The sequence below is a fragment of the Cannabis sativa genome, chromosome 2, assembly GCF_029168945.1.
Source record: "Cannabis sativa cultivar Pink pepper isolate KNU-18-1 chromosome 2, ASM2916894v1, whole genome shotgun sequence".
Lineage (NCBI taxonomy): Eukaryota > Viridiplantae > Streptophyta > Magnoliopsida > Rosales > Cannabaceae > Cannabis > Cannabis sativa.
In genome coordinates, this window is record NC_083602.1 from 80,128,130 (window position 1) to 80,149,509 (window position 21,380).

At 36.8% G+C, this 21,380-nt stretch overlaps 1 protein-coding gene across 1 annotated transcript; it reads left to right on the plus strand.

Annotated features, from left to right (window-relative positions):
* Positions 1-2,370: 2,370 nt before the first annotated feature.
* LOC133035136 (uncharacterized) lies at positions 2,371-10,042 on the plus strand. The gene is made up of 2 exons (XM_061110917.1): positions 2,371-3,032; positions 8,349-10,042. The coding sequence occupies exons 1-2, from the start codon at positions 2,420-2,422 to the stop codon at positions 8,378-8,380; spliced, it is 645 nt and encodes a 214-aa protein (XP_060966900.1). The 5' UTR covers positions 2,371-2,419; the 3' UTR covers positions 8,381-10,042.
* Positions 10,043-21,380: the final 11,338 nt, after the last annotated feature.

A 21,380-nucleotide genomic window follows, 5' to 3' on the forward strand; every position in this document is an offset into this window, starting at 1 on the left:
TGAAGCATGCTAGATAGGGTGTTCAAAGCTTTGTTGTTTTTATGTAAAATAGGTGATTTTTGGATGAAATGCTATGATATGTTTCTGTGTTATTGCTGGATGTTTCTGTTAGTTTGCAGAGGTATTTTTATGCTTAGTTTAGTAGAATTAAGCTTGTGGATTGCTTGTTTATGTGGTTTTGCTCAAGCTTGAGTTTGGAACTCAAAGCTTGAGCTCCAATGGCAAAATTTGTGTATGTGGTTTCTGGGTAGGTTTGATGCCTTGGAATTGTTATTTGGGGCATATAGAACAGGTCTGGAAAGTTTGGGATCAATTGGGGTTAAATTGGTCGAGTTATGAGATTTTGTGGTTGCTGCCTGCGAGGAACCGGAATTCCGGTTGAGCATCCGGAATTCCGGATGGGGGTTCAGAATTTCCCGGCAACCGAATTACGGTTGGGCAACCGGTCTGCCGGTTGGGGATTTTTCAGAACCCTAGTTTTCCTCGTTTTTGGGTTTTTAGGGGTATTGCCATGCTTTTTATCGATAGGGAAACTTTTAGTTTCAAGTTTTAGTCCCCGGGAAGTGATTTAGCGTGTCACTTATAGCGTTGTGATTTTTATGGTTTAGGAGCCAGTAATCCGCCGTTCAGCTTCAGTTCCAGTCAGGTTGGCCAAAGACACACGAAATCGGAATCCGGGTAAGATTAGTATAACGGTATGCATATGTAGATTACATGTTTAGCGTGCATGTAGGACGCCTGCTAGATTACAGTAGTTATTTATTTAGGCTTCGAACCATCCAACCCTGTCACGTCGGTACAGCCGGAGTATGACCAAGAATGAGTATGACCGGTTCGACCGATCAGGCTGACACTTGGTTGGTGGTTCAGTGCTATTGACCTATCCCGTCGGTACAGGCTGGAGTATGACCGGTTCGACCGATCAGGAGGATACTTGTCAATAGTACCGTCCCCTGAACGTTCAAAACTCAGTACCATGTTGGACATGGCAGTAGTGCTCAGTACCATGTTGGACATGGCAGTAGCGGGACTCAGTATCGTGTTGGACACGGCAGTCAGTTTTATGTATGTTATTATTATGCTTTTCTTACTGAGTCTGTCGACTCACAGTTTATGTTCATGTGTAGGTAAAGGCAAGGCTGTAGCTGATGGACCGTGACCGAGCATATGAGATTGTACATGTCGGGGCGGTTAGGCCTGGAGCGTACGATCCTCGGGACAGCAGGGCTGAGATTTTGTAACTGTCGTTAGACGACTTTCATTTTGATGTAAAAGTTAAACAGTTAAAACGTTTGTAAATATTTTTATAAATCGGGATCCCGAGACTTTTTGCAAAATGGTTTATAAGTTTAATGAAAAAGCAAAATTTTAATTAATCACGTTTTTCCATAAACCTCGTTGATTAGCAACGAGCTGCACAGTACGTTTAAAAATCACGTAATACGCCTAAGATAGTTAGGGTGTTACAACTTGGTATCAGAGCCGCCAGGTTGTCTTCCGAAGATCGTCACGACATGTACAATCATCATCAGCAGTTAGCTCGGTTCACGGTTCAGTAAGCCTTTATTGCTTTAGTAGTTTATTTTATTCAGTTATGAAAAAGAAAAGCCTGTTAGGAAGCATGTTAGTAGCCTGATAGTAGAATAGGCGCATGTTTCATTTCTAATTTCCAAATTAAGCGGCATTAGTAAGCTCGCCTTGAATACGACCTGATATGCCAACTCTTGGTTTCGCAGGCGGTTCTAACTAGATGGACGCCAGGCGGACTACCAGGAGTCGGGGCAACTCCGTGGGGTCGAATCAGGGAGAGGGAGCTCGGTTTCCCCCACCTGCTAGGGGCCGAGGTAGAGGTCCCCGAGGCAGGGCTCGTGGTCGGGGTGTTGAGGACCCGCCTCAGGCTGCCTGTGCTCCCCGCCCGATCGGGGAGCCCCGGGTGGGAGTTGCGGTTTGCGGAGATGCAAGCCCGGATCGAAGAACAAGACCTCGAGATTCGAGTAGGTTGAGACGGCGGGGTGCTCCTGCAGCCTCCGTGCCCGTAGTTCCGGTGGCACACCGCCCCGCCGCCTGTGCCGAGATAGTGGTGGCGGCCCACAGATTGGAACCTTTATATGAGCGGTTCCGGAAGCAAGCACCTCCGGTATTCCTGGGAGGTCCAGATGTGTCGAAAGTCGAGCAGTGGCTTACGGTGATCACCAGAATTCTGAACTTTATGGGTGTCACCGGTAATGACAGAGTGGTGTGCGCCACATTCCAGTTCCAGGAGGATGCCCTGGTATGGTGGGACATGGTGTCTCAGATTCACGATGTCACCACCATGACTTGGGAGAGGTTCCAAGAACTCTTCAACGCGAAATACTATAATGAGGCGGTCAGAAGCGCCAAGAGGAAAGAGTTCGTTCACCTGACCCAGCGGGAGAACATGAGTGTCACTGAGTATACTACTCAGTTTGACCGGTTGGCGAGGTTAGCCTCGGGAATTGTGCCGACCGACTTCAGCAGGAAGGAGAAGTATCTGGACGGGTTGAATCCCAAGATCAGGCATGACCTGATGATTACCACAGACGACAGCACCACCTATGCTCAGATGGTGGAGAAGGCACTGCGAGCTGAGGGCGCAGTGGGGTGTATGTCAGAATCAGCCAGTACTCCGGTTAGTGGCGGAGCTCCTACCCCTCCTGCATCAGGCTTCAGCAGGGGGAGTAGTGGTTCGGCCATTGATCAGAGGAAGAGGGCACCCACTGCTTCCGGCGGCTCGAGCCAGAACAAGAGGTTCCGGGGGAACCAGAACAGAGGGAGTCGTCCTGGTGGTAATGAGACCCGATTCTCCTACCCCGAGTGCCCTAGCTGCAAGAGGCATCATCGGGGAGAGTGCAAGGGGCAGGGATGCTTTCATTGTGGCATGCCCGGGCACTTCAAGAGGGAATGTCCCCAGCTCCGGCCAGAGGCACCGAGAGCTCCAGCGATACCCACTCCAGCCAGGGTATTCGCTATCACGCAGGCTGATGCAGATGCCAGCCCATCAGTTGTTACAGGTCAGATTTTTATTAATGACTCGCTTTATTCAGTGCTGTTTGATTCTGGGGCTACACGTTCTTATGTGGCGGCCAGAGTCTTTAGTAAGTTGGGTAGACCCTTTGATAGATATGAATCAGGGTTTGGAACCCTGTTACCTGGCGGAGAATTGGTTATCTCCAATAGGTGGATTAGGTCTATGCCAATCAGGATAGACGGTAGAGAGTTAAGCGCTGATCTGATAGAGATGAGCTTAGTCGAATTTGATATTATTTTAGGAATGGATTTCCTATCTAAATATTCGGCGAGCATTGACTGTAAGAGGAAGATGGTGGTCTTCCAACCGGAAAGTGAAGAACCGTTCGTGTTCGTGGGTTCGGTTCAGGGATCTCGGATCCCGATAATCTCGGCTATGTCAGCGAGAGAACTATTGCACGGTGGGTGCTTAGGGTTTCTGGCCGTGGTGGTGGACACCACTCGGCCAGACACCATTCGGCCAGAGGATATCAGTGTGGTTCGGGAATTGTTGGACGTTTTTCCCGAAGAACTTCCAGGGTTACCACCTCAGAGGGAGATTGACTTCGTGATTGACTTGGCACCAGGGGTGGATCCGGTTTCTAAAGCCCCGTATAGGATGGCTCCAGCTGAACTTAAGGAATTGAAGATTCAGCTCCAAGGGTTGCTTGACATAGGGTTCATTCGGCCCAGTGTGTCACCCTGGGGAGCCCCGGTTTTGTTCGTCAAGAAGAAGGATGGATCTATGAGGATGTGCATCGACTACAGAGAGTTGAACAAGCTGACGGTGAAGAATAAATATCCATTACCTAGGATCGATGACTTGTTCGATCAGCTTCAGGGGAAGACGGTCTTTTCTAAGATTGATCTCCGTTCGGGTTATCATCAGTTGAGGATCCGAGAGGAGGACATTCCAAAGACGGCTTTCCGCACTAGGTATGGACACTACGAGTTTCTGGTTATGTCATTCGGACTAACCAATGCTCCTGCAGCATTCATGGACCTGATGAATAGAGTATTCAAGGATTTCCTCGATATCTGTGTGATTGTATTTATCGACGACATCCTCGTGTACTCTCAGTCAGAAGAGGAGCATGAGATACATCTTCAAATGGTACTGCAACGACTTCGAGAACATAGACTCTACGCCAAGTTCAAGAAATGTGAGTTCTGGTTGTCTCAGGTGTCCTTCCTAGGACACATTGTGGGTAAGGACGGGATCAAGGTGGATCCCGGGAAGATCGAATCCGTCAGGGATTGGCCGAGACCGAAGACAGTGACAGAGATCAGAAGCTTCTTGGGGTTAGCTGGGTACTACCGTAGGTTCGTGGAGGGATTCTCCAGAATTTCAATGCCCCTAACCGAGCTTACAAAGAAGAATCAGCGATTTATCTGGACAGATAAATGCGAAGCTAGTTTTCAGGAGCTGAAACAGAGATTGATTACTGCTCCGGTACTAGCTTTGCCTTCGGACGAGGAGAAGTTCGTAGTCTACTGTGACGCATCCAAACAGGGTTTGGGGTGCGTATTGATGCAAGCCGATCGGGTTATCGCTTATGCCTCCCGTCAGTTAAAGGACTATGAACAGCGATACCCGACTCATGATTTAGAATTGGCCGCAGTGGTTTTTGCACTGAAGATTTGGCGGCATTACCTTTATGGGGAGAAGTGTGAAATCTATACCGACCATAAAAGTCTCAAGTATTTCTTTACTCAGAAAGATTTGAACATGAGACAAAGGCGTTGGTTGGAATTAGTGAAGGATTATGATTGTGAGATCCTTTACCATCCCGGGAAAGCCAATGTAGTGGCCGATGCCCTGAGCAGAAAGGGTCCCGGGCAGGTAACTAGCATGGTTCAGATCTCACCTCAGCTAGCAGAGGATATGGTCAGGTCCAGCATTGAGTTTGTGGTAGGTCAGCTACACAACTTAACGCTGCAATCTGATACGGTAGAAAGAATAAAGGTTGCTCAGACGACAGATCCGGAGTTAGTGAAGATCCGAGATGAGGTATTGGCTGGTCAAGCCAAAGACTTTTCAGTGTCAGCTAGCGAGGTGCTTTTGTATAAAGCCAGGGTTTGTGTCCCGAACAGTGTGGACTTGAGGAACGAGATCTTTGAGGAGGCTCATTCTACTCCATATTCTCTACATCCCGGCACCACCAAGATGTACCAAGATTTGAAACCGTACTTCTGGTGGAGCGGTATGAAGAAGAATTTGGTAGAATTCGTTTCGAGATGCCTCACGTGTCAGCAGATCAAGGCTGAACATCAGAGACCAGCAGGGTTGTTGCAGCCTCTAACCCTACCAGAATGGAAATGGGAGGATATTACGATGGATTTTGTGGTCGGGTTACCTAGGACCACGGGTATGTATGACTCCATCTGGGTAGTGGTGGATCGATTTACGAAATCTGCTCATTTTCTGCCGGTTAGAACAACGTTTACAGTGGATCAGTTGGCAGAGTTATATGTCAGGGAGATAGTGAGACTTCACGGGGTACCGAAGTCTATAGTTTCGGACAGGGATCCGAAATTCACCTCCAAATTTTGGCAAAGTTTGCAACGGGCAATGGGTACGAAGCTGAAATTCAGTACAGCATTCCATCCTCAGACAGATGGTCAGTCCGAAAGGACAATTCAGATATTGGAGGATATGTTGCGAGCATGTGTTATGGACTTTGAGGGTTCATGGAGTAAATATCTACCGTTAATAGAATTTTCATACAACAACGGTTACCGGCAGTACGATAGGGATGGCACCCTACGAACCGTTGTACGGTAGGAAATGTAGATCCCCTATCCACCGGGATGAGACGGGGAGAGGAAATACCTAGGTCCGCAGTCGGTTCGGCGGACCAATGAGGCAATAGAGAAGATTAAAGCTAGAATGCTTGCCTCCCGGAGCAGGACGAAGAGTTACGCGGTCCGAAACGTAGGGATGTTGAGTTCCGAGTAGGGGACCATGTGTTTTTGCGAGTATCTCCGATGAAGGGGATTAAACGTTTCGGGAAAAGAGGCAAGTTATTCCCTAGGTTTACAGGACCTTTCGAGATTCTCGAGAAGATAGGTCAAGTGGCATATCGGTTAGCATTGCCTCCAGCGTTATCAGCAGTGCACAACGTATTTCATGTCTCAATGTTGAGAAAATACGTTTCAGACCCCTCTCATATACTCAGTTATGAGAGCCTTCAGCTTCAGTCAGATATGTCTTACGAGGAACAGCCAGTGCAGATCCTGGATAGGAAGGATAAAGTCCTTCGGAATAAGACCATAGCGTTGGTCAAGGTTCTCTGGAGAAACAGTAAGGTGGAAGAAGCCACCTGGGAGCTTGAGTCTGATATGCGAGCTCAATATCCAGAGTTATTCAGGTTAGATTTCGGGGACGAAATCCTTTTAAGGGGGGAATAGTTGTAAAGCCCGCTTAGTTAATTTGGAAATTAGCAGTTATTTATGTTAATCAGGAAATTATTTATAGATATTTAAATAATTTATTATTGATATTTATGGAATTCAGATATGCATAATTATGTCATCAGCAGTTTTTATATTTCGCATTTCGGTGTCGGTATTTTGGAACTCGGCGTTTGGCTCAGTAGAAATCACAACTTAGTATGTTAGTATTTTGGGGACGGGTTTTAGACATTGGGAATGTCGGGAATGGCCGGGACTTTAGAATGTCCCAAAAATACCCCGTTAGTATGATTTTAGTGATTTTATGGTGGAGGGGCAAAATGGTCTTTTTGCCCCATTAGTGTTTTGTCTTATATGAGTTTATTAAATGAAATAAATGTTTATTTATTTAATTGCTTTTGGCTGAAATGGATTTATTAAAATGGTATATTAAGCTTGAAAATCCTTTTTTCTCTCACTTTACACTTAGTCAAAAAATTAGAAAGTTTAAAAAATAGAAAGCTCTCTCTCTTTTCCTCTTGCATTTCGGCTGAGACTTGGGGTTCAAAGCTGGGATTTTTGGTAGAGATTCAAGCCCTAATTTGCTACTCTAGAGATCTCTTGTTGTGGTATGTGTTCCCTAGTTCCTTCTCTTTAAATTTCTTGAGAAAAATGTGGGAAAAAATGAGATGCATGCATGATTTCTAGTTGAGTTTGCTGCTGTGTTTTTATGGTTAAATTGTGTGATTCAAAGTATGTTTATGTGATGTTAATTGAGTGGTTTGAAGCATGCTAGATAGGGTGTTCAAAGCTTTGTTGTTTTTATGTAAAATAGGTGATTTTTGGATGAAATGCTATGATATGTTTCTGTGTTATTGCTGGATGTTTCTGTTAGTTTGCAGAGGTATTTTTATGCTTAGTTTAGTAGAATTAAGCTTGTGGATTGCTTGTTTATGTGGTTTTGCTCAAGCTTGAGTTTGGAACTCAAAGCTTGAGCTCCAATGGCAAAATTTGTGTATGTGGTTTCTGGGTAGGTTTGATGCCTTGGAATTGTTATTTGGGGCATATAGAACAGGTCTGGAAAGTTTGGGATCAATTGGGGTTAAATTGGTCGAGTTATGAGATTTTGTGGTTGCTGCCTGCGAGGAACCGGAATTCCGGTTGAGCATCCGGAATTCCGGATGGGGGTTCAGAATTTCCCAGAACCGGAATTCCGGTTGGGCAACCGGTCTGCCGGTTGGGGATTTTTCAGAACCCTAGTTTTCCTCGTTTTTGGGTTTTTAGGGGTATTGCCATGCTTTTTATCGATAGGGAAACTTTTAGTTTCAAGTTTTAGTGCCCGGGAAGTGATTTAGCGTGTCACTTATAGCGTTGTGATTTTTATGGTTTAGGAGCCGATGTCCGCCGTTCGGCTTCGGTTCCGGTCGGGTTGACCGGCACACCTGAAATCGGAATCCAGGTAAGATTAGTATAACAGTATGCATATGTAGATTACATGTTTAGCGTGCATGTAGGAAGCCTGCTAGATTACATTAGTTATGTATTTAGGCTTCGAACCATCCAACCCTGTCACGTCGGTACGAGTGCCGGAGTATGACCGACGGCCGGAGTATGACCGGCTCGACCGTCAGCCGACACTTGGTTGGTGGTTCGGTGCTATTGACCTATCCCGTCGGTACGAGTGGAGTATGACCAGCAGCCGGAGTATGACCGGTTCGACCGATCAGGAGGATACTTGTCAATAGTACCGTCCCCTGAACGTTCAAAACTCAGTACCATGTTGGACATGGCAGTAGTGCTCAGTACCATGTTGGACATGGCAGTAGCGGGACTCAGTATCGTGTTGGACACGGCAGTGAGTTTTATGTATGTTATTATTATGCTTTTCTTACTGAGTCTGTCGACTCACAGTTTATGTTCATGTGTAGGTAAAGGCAAGGCTGTAGCTGATGGACCGTGACCGAGCATATGAGATTGTACATGTCGGGGCGGTTAGGCCTGGAGCGTACGATCCTCGGGACAGCAGGGCTGAGATTTTGTAACTGTCGTTAGACGACTTTCATTTTGATGTAAAAGTTAAACAGTTAAAACGTTTGTAAATATTTTTATAAATCGGGATCCCGAGACTTTTTGCAAAATGGTTTATAAGTTTAATGAAAAAGCAAAATTTTAATTAATCACGTTTTTCCATAAACCTCGTTGATTAGCAACGAGCTGCACAGTACGTTTAAAAATCACGTAATACGCCTAAGATAGTTAGGGTGTTACAAAAAATCACCCCCATTTCACTATTTTTTCACCATTTTAGCTCATTTTTGTTTCTAAATCTTCTATTTTTCATACTTAAAACTATATACCTGAAAAGATCACATTTTTCTTCATTTTTTAGGGTAAACCGAAGGTAGAGGTAGTGGTTGTGGTGGTTATACCTCCGGCCACCGTTTTTAGAGGAGAAAACATTGTATCTCAACGTCTATTAAGGTATAAATCTGATTTCTACTAATTTTAGTAATGTACATTGCTTTATTTTTTATTTTATAAATTTTTTAGGGTTTTTCTATATTATTAAATATGTATTATGTTGTATTGAATATGTATTGTGTGTATATATATTGTGAATGAGAAATGTATTGTGTGTATATATATTGTGAATGAAAAATGTGATATAGGAGAGTATATATAGTATGTATTTTGTGTTGTATTGAATATGTATTGTGTGTATATATATTGTGAATGAGAAATGTGATATAGGAGAGTATTTTATATATTGTATATGTATATATTGAGTATTTTAAAGTTTAAACTAATAGTTTTGTTAATTAAATATTGTGATGAGAATCAGATAGAAGAGTATTAAAATAAAAGTTTAGAAATTAATTTCTATAAAATTAGTTTAGAAACAAAAATTTAGAAATTAACTATATTTTGTATTAATTTTTTTTTTCTATTTTCAATTTTATTAATGTGTTTTTATTTTTTTTTAGTAACTAGTAAATAGTTAGTTACAACTATTTAGCAAGTTACTAATTTTCATTCATATTCATGTATTTTTATTACTAACTAGTTACTCATAATTTATATAAGTAGTAAGTAGCTAAATAAAAAAATTGGTAATTTTGTAGTATTTTCTTACGTTGTAGGTTGTGAGGTCAATTTGCAAGGATCCGACTTATTTGGTGTTGATCGGTTTCAAGGTAGCTCGAGGTATACATTTACTAACTTTTATTATAATAATTATGAATGCTTAGTAGAGTTTGAATATCTTAAATATTCATCCGTAGTGAAGTAGGTTCTGTGAATACATATACTGCAGTCGGATGAGTGGTAAACTTTTATATTGCTAAATGTTGTTGTGATTATTTTATATTGTTTTGAATTGTGTTTTGTTGTTATTAATAGGTTTGAATTTTTTGGAAATGTTCAATTATAACCATTATGCTGCCGAAATTTCGGTAGAATTAGGATAATATTAGATTTTTTTTTCCCTTAAACTTGGTTGTTAGGATTTTATCGGAAGTCACTTTATCGGAAGTCAAGTACATAATTTTTAGTATAAGGTATGCTTTCTTTAACTTACTTTTATAAGAATGTTTTTTTATATATATTTAGATAATTCTTAAATACTTAGAGTAATTTTAGAATAATATTGATGTTCTACATATGATAGATATAGTAGGCTAAAAAAAAAAGACATACAAAAAATGGTCTAATGAGATTTGAACTTGTGACCAAAAAGATAAATTGATAAGTCTTTACCAGTATACCAAAACACAATCTTTATATAAATTAACTACAATGATTTTATTTAAATATTAGAAGAGATATAAAAGAATTTTATTTAACATTGATTCTAATACTTAATATTAGAATTTTATTAGTTTATTTAAGTAAAATAGCAAAATAAAACACAAAAAATTAGGTGAAAGAGGTGCATAACATGATTTATTATACAAAAGATCGTTTTTTGGACAAAATAGTTGGCCAAACCGCCATAGGCTGTTTGGGATGCGTAGAACGCGAAAAAAATACCCAAGTTAAAAAAAAAATCGTCTCAAATGGATAATCGGATCAAAAGTTATTAATATTTAAAGTTTTTAAAAAAATTCATGCAAAGTTTAGCCCTTTCTCTAATTTTTTCTATTTATTTTGGTCCTTAAATTATTGTTTTATTTTATTGGTCTTGAAAAATTTAAATATATAAAAATATGAAATTACATAAAAATTAAAAAATATTACACATTATTTATTATTTAATATACTAATTATTATACAAAATATAACTTAAAAAAATTATAAAAAATATACTAATATACTACAAAAATACAAACACATAATGTCAAATATAAAATATTAATAAAAAGATAGCTAATATACAAACACTTAGATTAATGTAAATGTGTATTTATTTAACTTTTCAATTTAATTTTTATTTATGCTTATTGTATATAATTTATACTTAATTTAATTATATTAATAATAAAATAAAATATATATATATAAATTATGCTAAAAGACGAAATTGTAAAGCTAGTAAATACCAAGACCCTATGGCGTCGGTTTTTTCATAGGGACCCTTTGGCGTCGGTTGTTTTAAACCCTATAGCTTCACCTGGAACAGCGTCGGTAGCGAATTTCGCCAAAACCGATGCCAAAACCCCTTAAAAACCGCCTCTAAAGCCCAATTTTGTAGTAGTGAATACTCTTGAGATCGAACCTAACCATATCAGGATTAAGATCATTTGATCTAGGATCAACAGGTGATATTAAATTGAATAGATATTACGGTAAATTTTAACAAATCTAATCAAAGTTCAATATCGGTCCCCTTCGATGTATACTCCATACATCCGATACTAGTAAACTTTGCCAATGCCCTGGAAAGGACATAACACTTATCCAAGGTGTAAGAATACCTATCACTGATTATCATGCCAGTCTAAATCCAGTGAACTGACAAATAAGGGAATAAACTTTTGAACATATAATTAAGATTATATTCCACTGTGTTGACAACACTATAGTCATTAACAAATTCATATGTTCTGGAATTAAATAGAATTCATACATTATACGCATATAATCATGAAATAAATCATGTGAACCATGCAACATAAAATGTTATTTCTGATCTTTATTAATAAGTAAATATGATTATATTGAAATGGGTTTTATTTAGGGCACAAAACCCAACACTAAGAAGTAAGCCAAGAGAACTATGGTTGAAACCATTCATGTGGGGTAATCGAAAGTTTTTTATTACAAGGACAAGAAAGGAAATTTTTAAAATAAGCCTATTCCATGGACTTAACAAAATATCCTGATCCTAGTGTTAAAGGTTTGAGATTATCTAAACCCATGGCTTGTGGTATGCCTGGTGATTTAATTTCTCTAGTGCAAGCAACTTACTTTAGTAAGATGCTAGTGCATTTTTTTCTAATGGAAATCTATAGAAGCTTCTCGAGTTCAAGACATTTATCTAAGGAAAAGTTTTAACTATTCCAGAAAAGATAATGGCCAAGAAAGAATTCCTTAGGATCAGCGGTGAGAAGTCTCATAAATGCTTTCTTATGCATTAGACAAGACACCAACTGTTGAGTGGGAGTAATGAGTAGGTATCAAATTAATCCAGGAAATGAACATAGGAAGATAATCAAGTAAATCTTAAGATCAAGAAGAGGAACTATATGTTAGTCGATAACGGTGGTATTTAATACTCTTTGACTACACCAAATCAGGTTTCTAGAATTGCCTTAGTGCTAGAAATTGTACTGATGAGATGGTGATTACTCGGGAGGTGGAGAAGTGATTTTGGAGAAGTCTAAAAACCTACCTGGAGTCTCTAAGTCTACCAGTGAGACTGAATGTTAAAGTTGCTGGAAAGATACTTATTCAGTCTATGGAAAGTTCTATACAGTATTTGGCATTGTACCAACAATTTATTAACTACTAATGTTACTTCTTGACTAACACAGAAGTAGTTGCCAAAAAGTAAAGAATCCAGTATCCCTAGAGGAGTAGACATAAGGAGGAATTTCACAATATCAAGGATTTTGTGATTAAGGAAATATAATGGTGGAGGAAACTTTGTATCGAATACAACTTGTCGATTCCTATTACAGAGAGAATACTATATACTACACTTGATCTTGATATCAAGGTGTTAAGATTATTTGAAATTCACTTTTTTTTTATATTAGTGCAAGTGGGAGTTTGTTGGCTTTTGTGCCCTAAATAAAACCCATTTCAATATAATCAGATTTACTAATTAATTAAGATCAGAAATCATTTTGTGTTGCATGGTTCACATGATCTATTGCATGATTATGTTTAATGTATAAATTCTATTAAGTCTAGAACATATATAAATATGTATATATTTGTTCATGATTATAATGTGGTCAGCACAGTGGAATATAATCATGATTATATGTTTAAAAGTTTAATTCCCATGATTTGTCAGTTCACTGATTTAGACTGGCATGATAATCAACGATAAGGTATACTTACACCTTAGATAAGTGTTATGTCCTTTCCAGGGCATTAGCAAAGTTTACCAGTATCGGATGTATAGAGTATACATTGGAAGGGATCGATCTTGATCTTGGATAAGATATCATAAACTTACCGTTACATCCTTCTAAGTCAATATCAATGGTTAATCTTAGGTCTATGGATCTTAATCCTGATATGGTTAGGTTCAACTTAGTTGTATTGTTTATGTTCTTCAATTTGTTCGTTAAAGTCGAACAATTGGATCTTCTCGTGACATACAGATTAACGACATGGTAGTTCAATTGAGTGGGAGCACTGATCATAGATATGGAATCTATAGCTTCTATAAGTATTTAGAAGTGAAACAATAATTTTCTTCGAGCTTGGCTAAATAGAGATAAATGATTGAGATGTCATTTCAGTAATTATATTAGTTTACTGAAATATCATTTATAGGTTGCTAAGTGTTTTAAGGATAAAATACATTGAACGGTAGACATGTACATTTGTCCATATTCAGTGTATATCATCTATAGAGGATCTTTGACTATTAGGATTGTAACAATGGATAATCATAACTTATCTATATTGTGGTACATATAGAGCATTCTATATAATTTTTTTTTTTTGTCAATCAATGAATTTCATGTTGGAAATATTTTACCAGGATCTAGATTTATTAACAAGTATGTTTCATTAACATCCTAATATGAATTCTAAAACAATGAAATAAACACGTATAAAGTTTAAGAAAACCTTACATTCGGTGCAGCGAAATATAATGACTCCTTTCGTTCAAATCTCTAGCCCTTGATTCCTTTCTGTGGCAGAGCATTATCAAGATCTAAACCTAGATCTCTTTCTCTCCTTCTTGAACCCGATTCTCCTTCTTGTTGATTGGATTCTTCACAGTCTTCCACACTATGATTGAGATACCACTTGATGTGTGTGGGCACTAACTCTATCACTAATGGCTGAAATAATTTAGTGTGAAGAAAGGCTTAGTGTTTCGAATTGAAGAAGAAAGGAGAAGGAAGAGGTCTCATCTAGGTTTTTAGCTTTGGAGGCATTAGTTTGGATGAAGAGACCATAGCCTTCCTTTTATAGTATCTTCAATAGGGTTAGGGCTGAATTATATGGATTAAAAAAGAATAAAATATTGGGCAAAAATAACTTGTTGGTCGTACACTTCAAAGGGACAATCTCTAGTTACAATTTTGCCACTTTATTTCAACCACTTATAATTCTTTTCAATAATACCATATTTTCCAATTCACACCTATAAATGCCAAAACTATTTATTTAATAATTGAAATAACTATCAAATAAAATTGTCATTTATAATATTTATTAATTAGACTCCATAAAATCTCTTAATTACCAAGTAAACCCAAATACGATATTTCTTCACAATCTAGCCATAACATAGTGAAAAATTCATAAACTAGACATAGTCTAATTTTAGAATTATAATTGATTTACTAAACTTAATTAACTGAGTCTTACAAGCAGTTTGTCTCAACTAGTATGGGGACCATGGGTCTATATAACCAAGATTCCAATAAGTCGAACTAGAATTTACAAAGTGAATTCAGTAACTTATTAATTTCTCATTGCATCCACTCATAGAACTTGAAATTGCACTCTCAGTTACATAGAACGCTCTATATGTTCCACGATATAGATACGCTATTAATTATTAATTGTTATAATCCCAATAATCAATGATCCTCAATAGATGATCTACATTGCATAGGGATAATATTATCGTTACACCCTTTCAATGTATTTTATCCTTAAAACACTTGCCACCTATAAATCATATTTTAGTGAAATAATGTAATCACTAAAATGAGATCTCAATCATTTATCTCTATTTAGCAAGCTCGAAGAAAATCATCGTTTCACTTCTAAATACCTATAGAAGCTATAGATTCTATATCTATGATTAGCGCTTCCACTCAATTGCACTACCATGTTCCCAAAATGTACGTATCACCCTCACCAAAAAGGAGACTTAACTAACAAATCAAAGAACATGAAAAACACTATTGAGATCGAACCTAATCATGTCAGGATTACGATCATTTGATCTAGGATCAACTAGGTGATATTGAATTGAATAGATATTACGGTAAATTTATCATATCTAATAAAATTTCAATATCGGTCCCTTCTAATGTATACTCCATACATCCGATACTGGTAAACTTTGCCAATGCCCTGGAAAGGACATAACACTTATCCAAGGTGTAAGTATACCTATCGTTGATTGTTATGCCAATCTAAATCTAGTGAACTGACAAATCAGGGAGTTAAACTTTCAAACATATAATCATGATTATATTCCACTATGCTGGCAACACTATAATCATGAACAAATACATATGTTCTAGACCTAATAGAATTTATAATCTTGAAGTAAATCATGTGAACCATGCAACACAAAATGATTTCTGATCTTAATTAATGAGTAAATCTGATTATATTGAAATGGGTTTTATTTAGGGCACAAAAGCCAACAAACTCCCACTTACACTAATATATAAAAAAAAAAGTGAATTTCAAATAATCTCAACACCTTGATATCAAGATCAAGTGTAGTATATAGTATTCTCTCTGTAATAGGAATCGACAAGTTGTATTCGATACAAAATTTCCTCCAACATTACATTTCCTTAATCACAAAATCCTTGATAGCGTGAAATTCCTCTATATATGTCTACTCCTCTAGGGATACTGGATTCTTTACTTTTTGGAAACTACTTTTGCGCTAGTCAGGAAGTAATACTAGCAGTTAATAAATGTTGGAACAAATGCCAAAAATGTATAGAACTTTCCTTAGACTGAATAAGTATCTTTCCTGCAACTTTAACATTCAGTATCTCTAGTAGACTTAGAGACTTTAGATAGGTTTTTACACTTCTCTAAAATCACTACTCCACCCTCAAAGTAATCTATTGGAAATTATTTTACCAGGATCTAGATTTACTAACAAGTATGTTTAATTAACATCCTAATATGAATTCTAAAACAATGAAAATAAACACATATAAAGTTTAGAAAACCTTACAGTGGGTGCAGCGGAATATTATGACTCCTTCCATTCAGATCTCTAGCCCTTAATTCCTTTCTGTAGCAGAGCATAATCAAGATCTGAATCTGGATCTTCTTTTCTCCTTCTTTGATGCAGATTTTCCATAGTCTTACATCCTATGATTGAGGTACCACTTGATGTGTGTGGGCACTACTGATTCACTCAAAGGAATTCGAAATTTAGAGAGAAGAAAAGAGAGAGAGGGGCGTGTGGCTTTTTCTGAAAGAAACCAATGTTCAAAGTTGTTGTGTGTCTTTTTTTTTCCTAAAGCCAACACTTTCTATTTATAGAAAACCCTCTAGGTTTAGGTTAGACTTGTATGGCATTAAAATAATGGAAACTACAAATGGTATTTCTTGTGCATAGTGGCCGGCCACACAAAGGGAATTGGACCTCACTTTGCAACTTTCCCATTTTGTTATTTTCCATTCCCATTTTCTCAAAAATGCCAATTTTCCAATTTAACCTTTTAAATGCCAATTCTAATTATTTAATAACTTGAAAATAATTATTAAATGATATTGCCATTTAATATATTTATTAATTTAGACATATAAAGTCTCTTAATCAATAAAAAAATCTAGAATCTCTTTTCTTTACAATTTCGCCCTTGCTTAGTGAAAATTCATAAAGTAGACATAGTCTAACTTTTAGAATTATAATTGATCAATTAAAATCAATTAACTGAGTCTTACAAGCAGTATGGTCTCAACTAGTATGGGGACCATGGGTCTATATAACAGAGCTTCCAATAAGTCGAATCTAATTTACCAAGTAAATTCCCTAACTTATTAATTCCTTATTGAATCCACACTTAGAACTTGGAATTGCACTCTCAGTCATATAGAACGCTCTATATGTTCCATGATATAGACACGTCATTAGTTATCCATTGTTATAACCTTAATGTGATCAATGACCCTCTAATAGATGATCTACATTGAAAAGGCACTACTGTTACCGCTACACCTTCAATGTATTTTATCGTTAAAACACTTAGCTCCGTATAAATGATATTTCAGCAAAGTGAAATGAGATCTCCACCATTTATTTCTGTTTAGCCAATCTCGAAGGATATCATCGTTTCACTTCTAAATTCCTATAGAAGGTATAGATTCCATATTTATATTAGCGCTCCCACTCAATTATACTATCATGTTCCCAAAATGTACGTATCACCCGTACCCAAAAGTAGGCTTAACTAACAAATCAAAGAACATGTATAGTACTCTTGAGATCGAACCTAACCATATCAGGATTAAGGTCATTTGTTCTAGGATCAATAGGTGATATTGAATTGAATAGATATTACGGTAAGTTTAAATATATCTAATCAAGGTTCAATATCGGTCCCTTCCGATGTATACTCCATACATCCGATACTGGTAAACTTTACCAATGTCCTGGAAAGGACATAACACTTTCCCAAGGTGTAAGAATGCCTATCGCTGATTATACCATGTCAGTCTAAATCCAGTGTTCTGACAAATCAGGGAATAAACTTTCGAACATATAATTAAGATTATATTCCACTGTGCTGACAACACTATAATCATTAAAAAACTCATATGTTCTGGACTTAAAAAGAATTCATACATTATATACATATAATCATGAAATAAATCATGTGAACCATGCATCATAAAATGTTATTTCTGATCTTTATTAATAAGTAAATCTGATTATATTCAAATGAGTTTTATTTAGGGCACAAAACCCAACAAACTCCCACTTGCACTAATATAAAACAAAATATGCATTTCAAATAATCACTAACACTTTGATATACAAATCAGGTGTAGTAGTAGTAAACTCCTCGTAATAGGATCTGACAGGTTGAATTAACAACAACCTTTTCTCCACCATTACTTTCCCGTAATCAAAAAATCCTTGTGAAATTCCTCTCTATATGTCTACTCTTTTGGGATACTGGATTCTATGTTGGGAATTATTTTACCAGGATCTTAGATCTACTCACAAGTATGTTTATTAACATCCTAAATATGAACTTTCTAAAACGATAAACTAAACACATATAAAGTTAAGAAAACCTTACATTGATGCAGCGGAATAAATGTCTCCTTCCACTCAGATCTCTAACCCTTGATTCCTTTCTGTAGCAGAGTATAATCAAGATCTGAGCCCGAATCTCCTTCTTCTTCAAGCTTTGATCCTTCACAGTCTTCCAATCTATGATTGAGTTACTACTTGCTGTGTGTGGGCACTTACTCTTTCACTAGGGTCACGAAAAAGATGAAGGAAAAGAGGGAGAGAGGTTTCGGCCAAGGTAGAGAGTGAGGAAGGCTCAGTTTTCTGAAGAGAGAAATTTCTGTCAGAAAGGCTTATTGAAAACTTGTATTTTGACTGAGCCATCACTTTCTATTTATAGGCAACTTACTAGGTTTAAGTTTCGAATTATTTGGCATTAAAATAATGAAAATAATAATTTGAAAAAGCCTTATAAGTGGCCGGCCATAGGTGTTGTAATGGGCCCCACTTAATTTTGCAATTTTATCAAATTTTATCTCTATTTTCTCAAAAATGCCAATTTTCCAATTCTAACCTTTTAAATGCCAAAACTAATTATTTAATAATTAAAATACATTATTAAATAATATTGTCATTTAATTTAATTATTAATTAGACATATAAAGTCTATTAATAAATAAATAAACCTAGAAAACTCTTTTCCTTACAATTTCACCCCTGCTTAGTGAAAATTCATAAAATCAGACATAGTCTAACTTTAGAATTATAATTGATCAATCACGAATCAATTAATGAGTCTTACAAGCAGAATGTTCTCAACTAGAATGGGGACCATGGATCTATATGCTGAGCTTCCAATAAGTGAACCAAATTTACCAAGTAAATTCCTACTTATTAATTCTTCGTTGAATCCACTCTTAGAACTTAGAATTGCACTCTCAGACTTATATAGAGCATATTGTATGTTTCACGATACCAATATACTATCTCATTTAACCATTGTTATAATCTTATTGTGATTTAAAGATCCTCTATATAGATGATTTACATCGAGATGGGATTTCTTTACCGTTCTCACCCCTCAATGTATTTTGCCCCTTAAAACACTTAGCTACCTGTAAATGGTGTTTAGTGATCTAATAATTAGTCAGTTAAACAAGAGCTCATCCATTTACTTCTATTTGCTAAGCTCGAAGGGAATCATCACTTAACTTCTATACACCAGTAGAAGCTATAGATTCCATATTTATGTTCAGCACTCCCACTCAATCATACTATCATGTTCCCAAAATATACGTATCACCCTGACCCAAAAGTAGGCTTAACTAATAAATCAAAGAACATGAATAGCACTCCTGAGTTGAGCCCAAGCATATCAGGATTTAGATTCTTTTCAATCTTAAGATCAACTACTGATATTGACTTGGAAAGATATGTATAACGGTAAGTTTGTAATATCTTAACTTAGTTGCAATATCGGTCCAGTCCAATGTATACTCCATACATTCGAAACTAGTATACTTTACTAATGTCCTGGAAAGAACATAACACTTACTCCAAGTGTAAGTACACATCATCGATGATTATCACATTAGTGTAAATCCAATAACACTGATGAAACAGGGACCAAAACTTTTGATTCATATGATCACAATCACATTCCACTGTGTTGACGATACTGTAATTGTGAATAAACATATGATCTGGATTTAACTGATTTTGTGTGTATGAATGTAATAAACATATTAAACATATTAAACCATTAGCATGTAAAATTCATGCAAACATCAATCACTTCAAATTTCTTATATTGATAACTAATCAGATTGTAAAGAGTTTTATTTAGGGCATAAAACCTAACATTCTATACCTTTGGCAACTACTTTTGGTTATTCAGGAAATAACACTAGTAGTTAAGACAGGTTGGAACGGTGCCACAATTGTACAGAACTTTCCTTAGACTGAATAAGTATCTTTCCTGCAACTTTAACATTCAGTCTCTCTCTGGTAGACTAAGAGATTTCAGATAGGTTTTTACACTTCTCCAAAATCAGTACTCCACCCCCAAAGTAATCATCATCTTATCAGAAGACTTTCTAGCACAAAGGCAAGTCTCACAATCTGATGTGGTGTAGTCTAAGAGTTTTAAACACATACTTATTGAGTAACATATAGTTCCTCTTCTTAATCTTAAGATTTACTTGATTGTCTTCCAATGTTCCTCTCCTGGATTAATCTGATACCTACTCATTATTCCCACTCAATAACAGGTGTCTGGTCTAAGGCATACTAAAGCATATCTGAGACCTCTCACTATTGATTTAAGAATTCTTTCATGGCTTTATCTTTTCTGGAATAGTTAAGACTTTTTCTTAGATAAATAAAATCTATATCTCAGAAGTTGTGAAGCTTCTATAGATTGCCATTGGAAAGAAAATGCTTCAGCATCTTACTAAAGTAAGTTTCTTGCATTTGAGTAAGTAATTACCAGGTATACCACAAGCCATAAGTTTAGATAAACTCAAACCTATAATACTAGGAACAGGAAGTTTTGTTAAGTCCATTGAATAGACTTATTAACGAAAATTTCCTTTTATGTCCTTGTAATAGAAAACTTTAGGTTACTCCATGTGGATGGATTAAACCATAGTTCTCTTGGCTTTCTTCTTAGTTTCTTATCTTGACAATCCATTACTTGTTTAAACTCACAATGGATTTTAATCACTAGTGTCTTCCAAGTCATAAAAAGGTAAAGTTCCTTGAAACTCTCCCACTACGACAAGGTACCGTGAATTATGTCTAAGAAAACTACATGGTATTGACCTCTTCAGTTGTGTCAAGACAACAGAGGCAGTGGGATCATCTTGTAACGAATAAGATGATAGAACACTTATGGAATCAAGAAAAATTATCTCCTTTATTTTCTACTTTATTTTCAGACTTAGTCATTTTCTTAGAAAAGTAGTATTTGTTTAAACAAACACTTTCTTATCTAATGACTATGGGATGATCCAACCCTAATCACTTAGAATAGCTAACAAACATACAAACCAGGGTTAGCAGTTCTAGCTTTTCTTAAGATTTCGATTAGGTCATCCATGAATCTAGTAATGATTTACATTAAGTATACAACCATTGCATCATTCTAAAATTATATTACCATAGAAGGATTTAGGCAACGACTAGTACCTAATTATCAATATGCAAATGGAATTTCTGGGGAGGTAAGTTTGGATATAATTCAGAATCAAATTAATGATCTTTAGACTGCATATCTACTAACTTTTTCTCCACCTCTATCAGTTCGCAATATCTTTAACCACTTGACATTGCTAGAAATTCATTAAATTTTTCAAACATTTCAAATTTCTTTTGCATAAGG

Bases quoted from the DNA above. Each gene is read 5' to 3' on its own strand.
- LOC133035136 (XM_061110917.1), top strand. From the start codon at position 2,420: ATGAGTGTCACTGAGTATACTACTCAGTTTGACCGGTTGGCGAGGTTA. The intron at 3,033-8,348 runs GTCAGATTTTTA...GTTCATGTGTAG, and splicing joins CAGCCCATCAGTTGTTACAG to GTAAAGGCAAGGCTGTAGCT.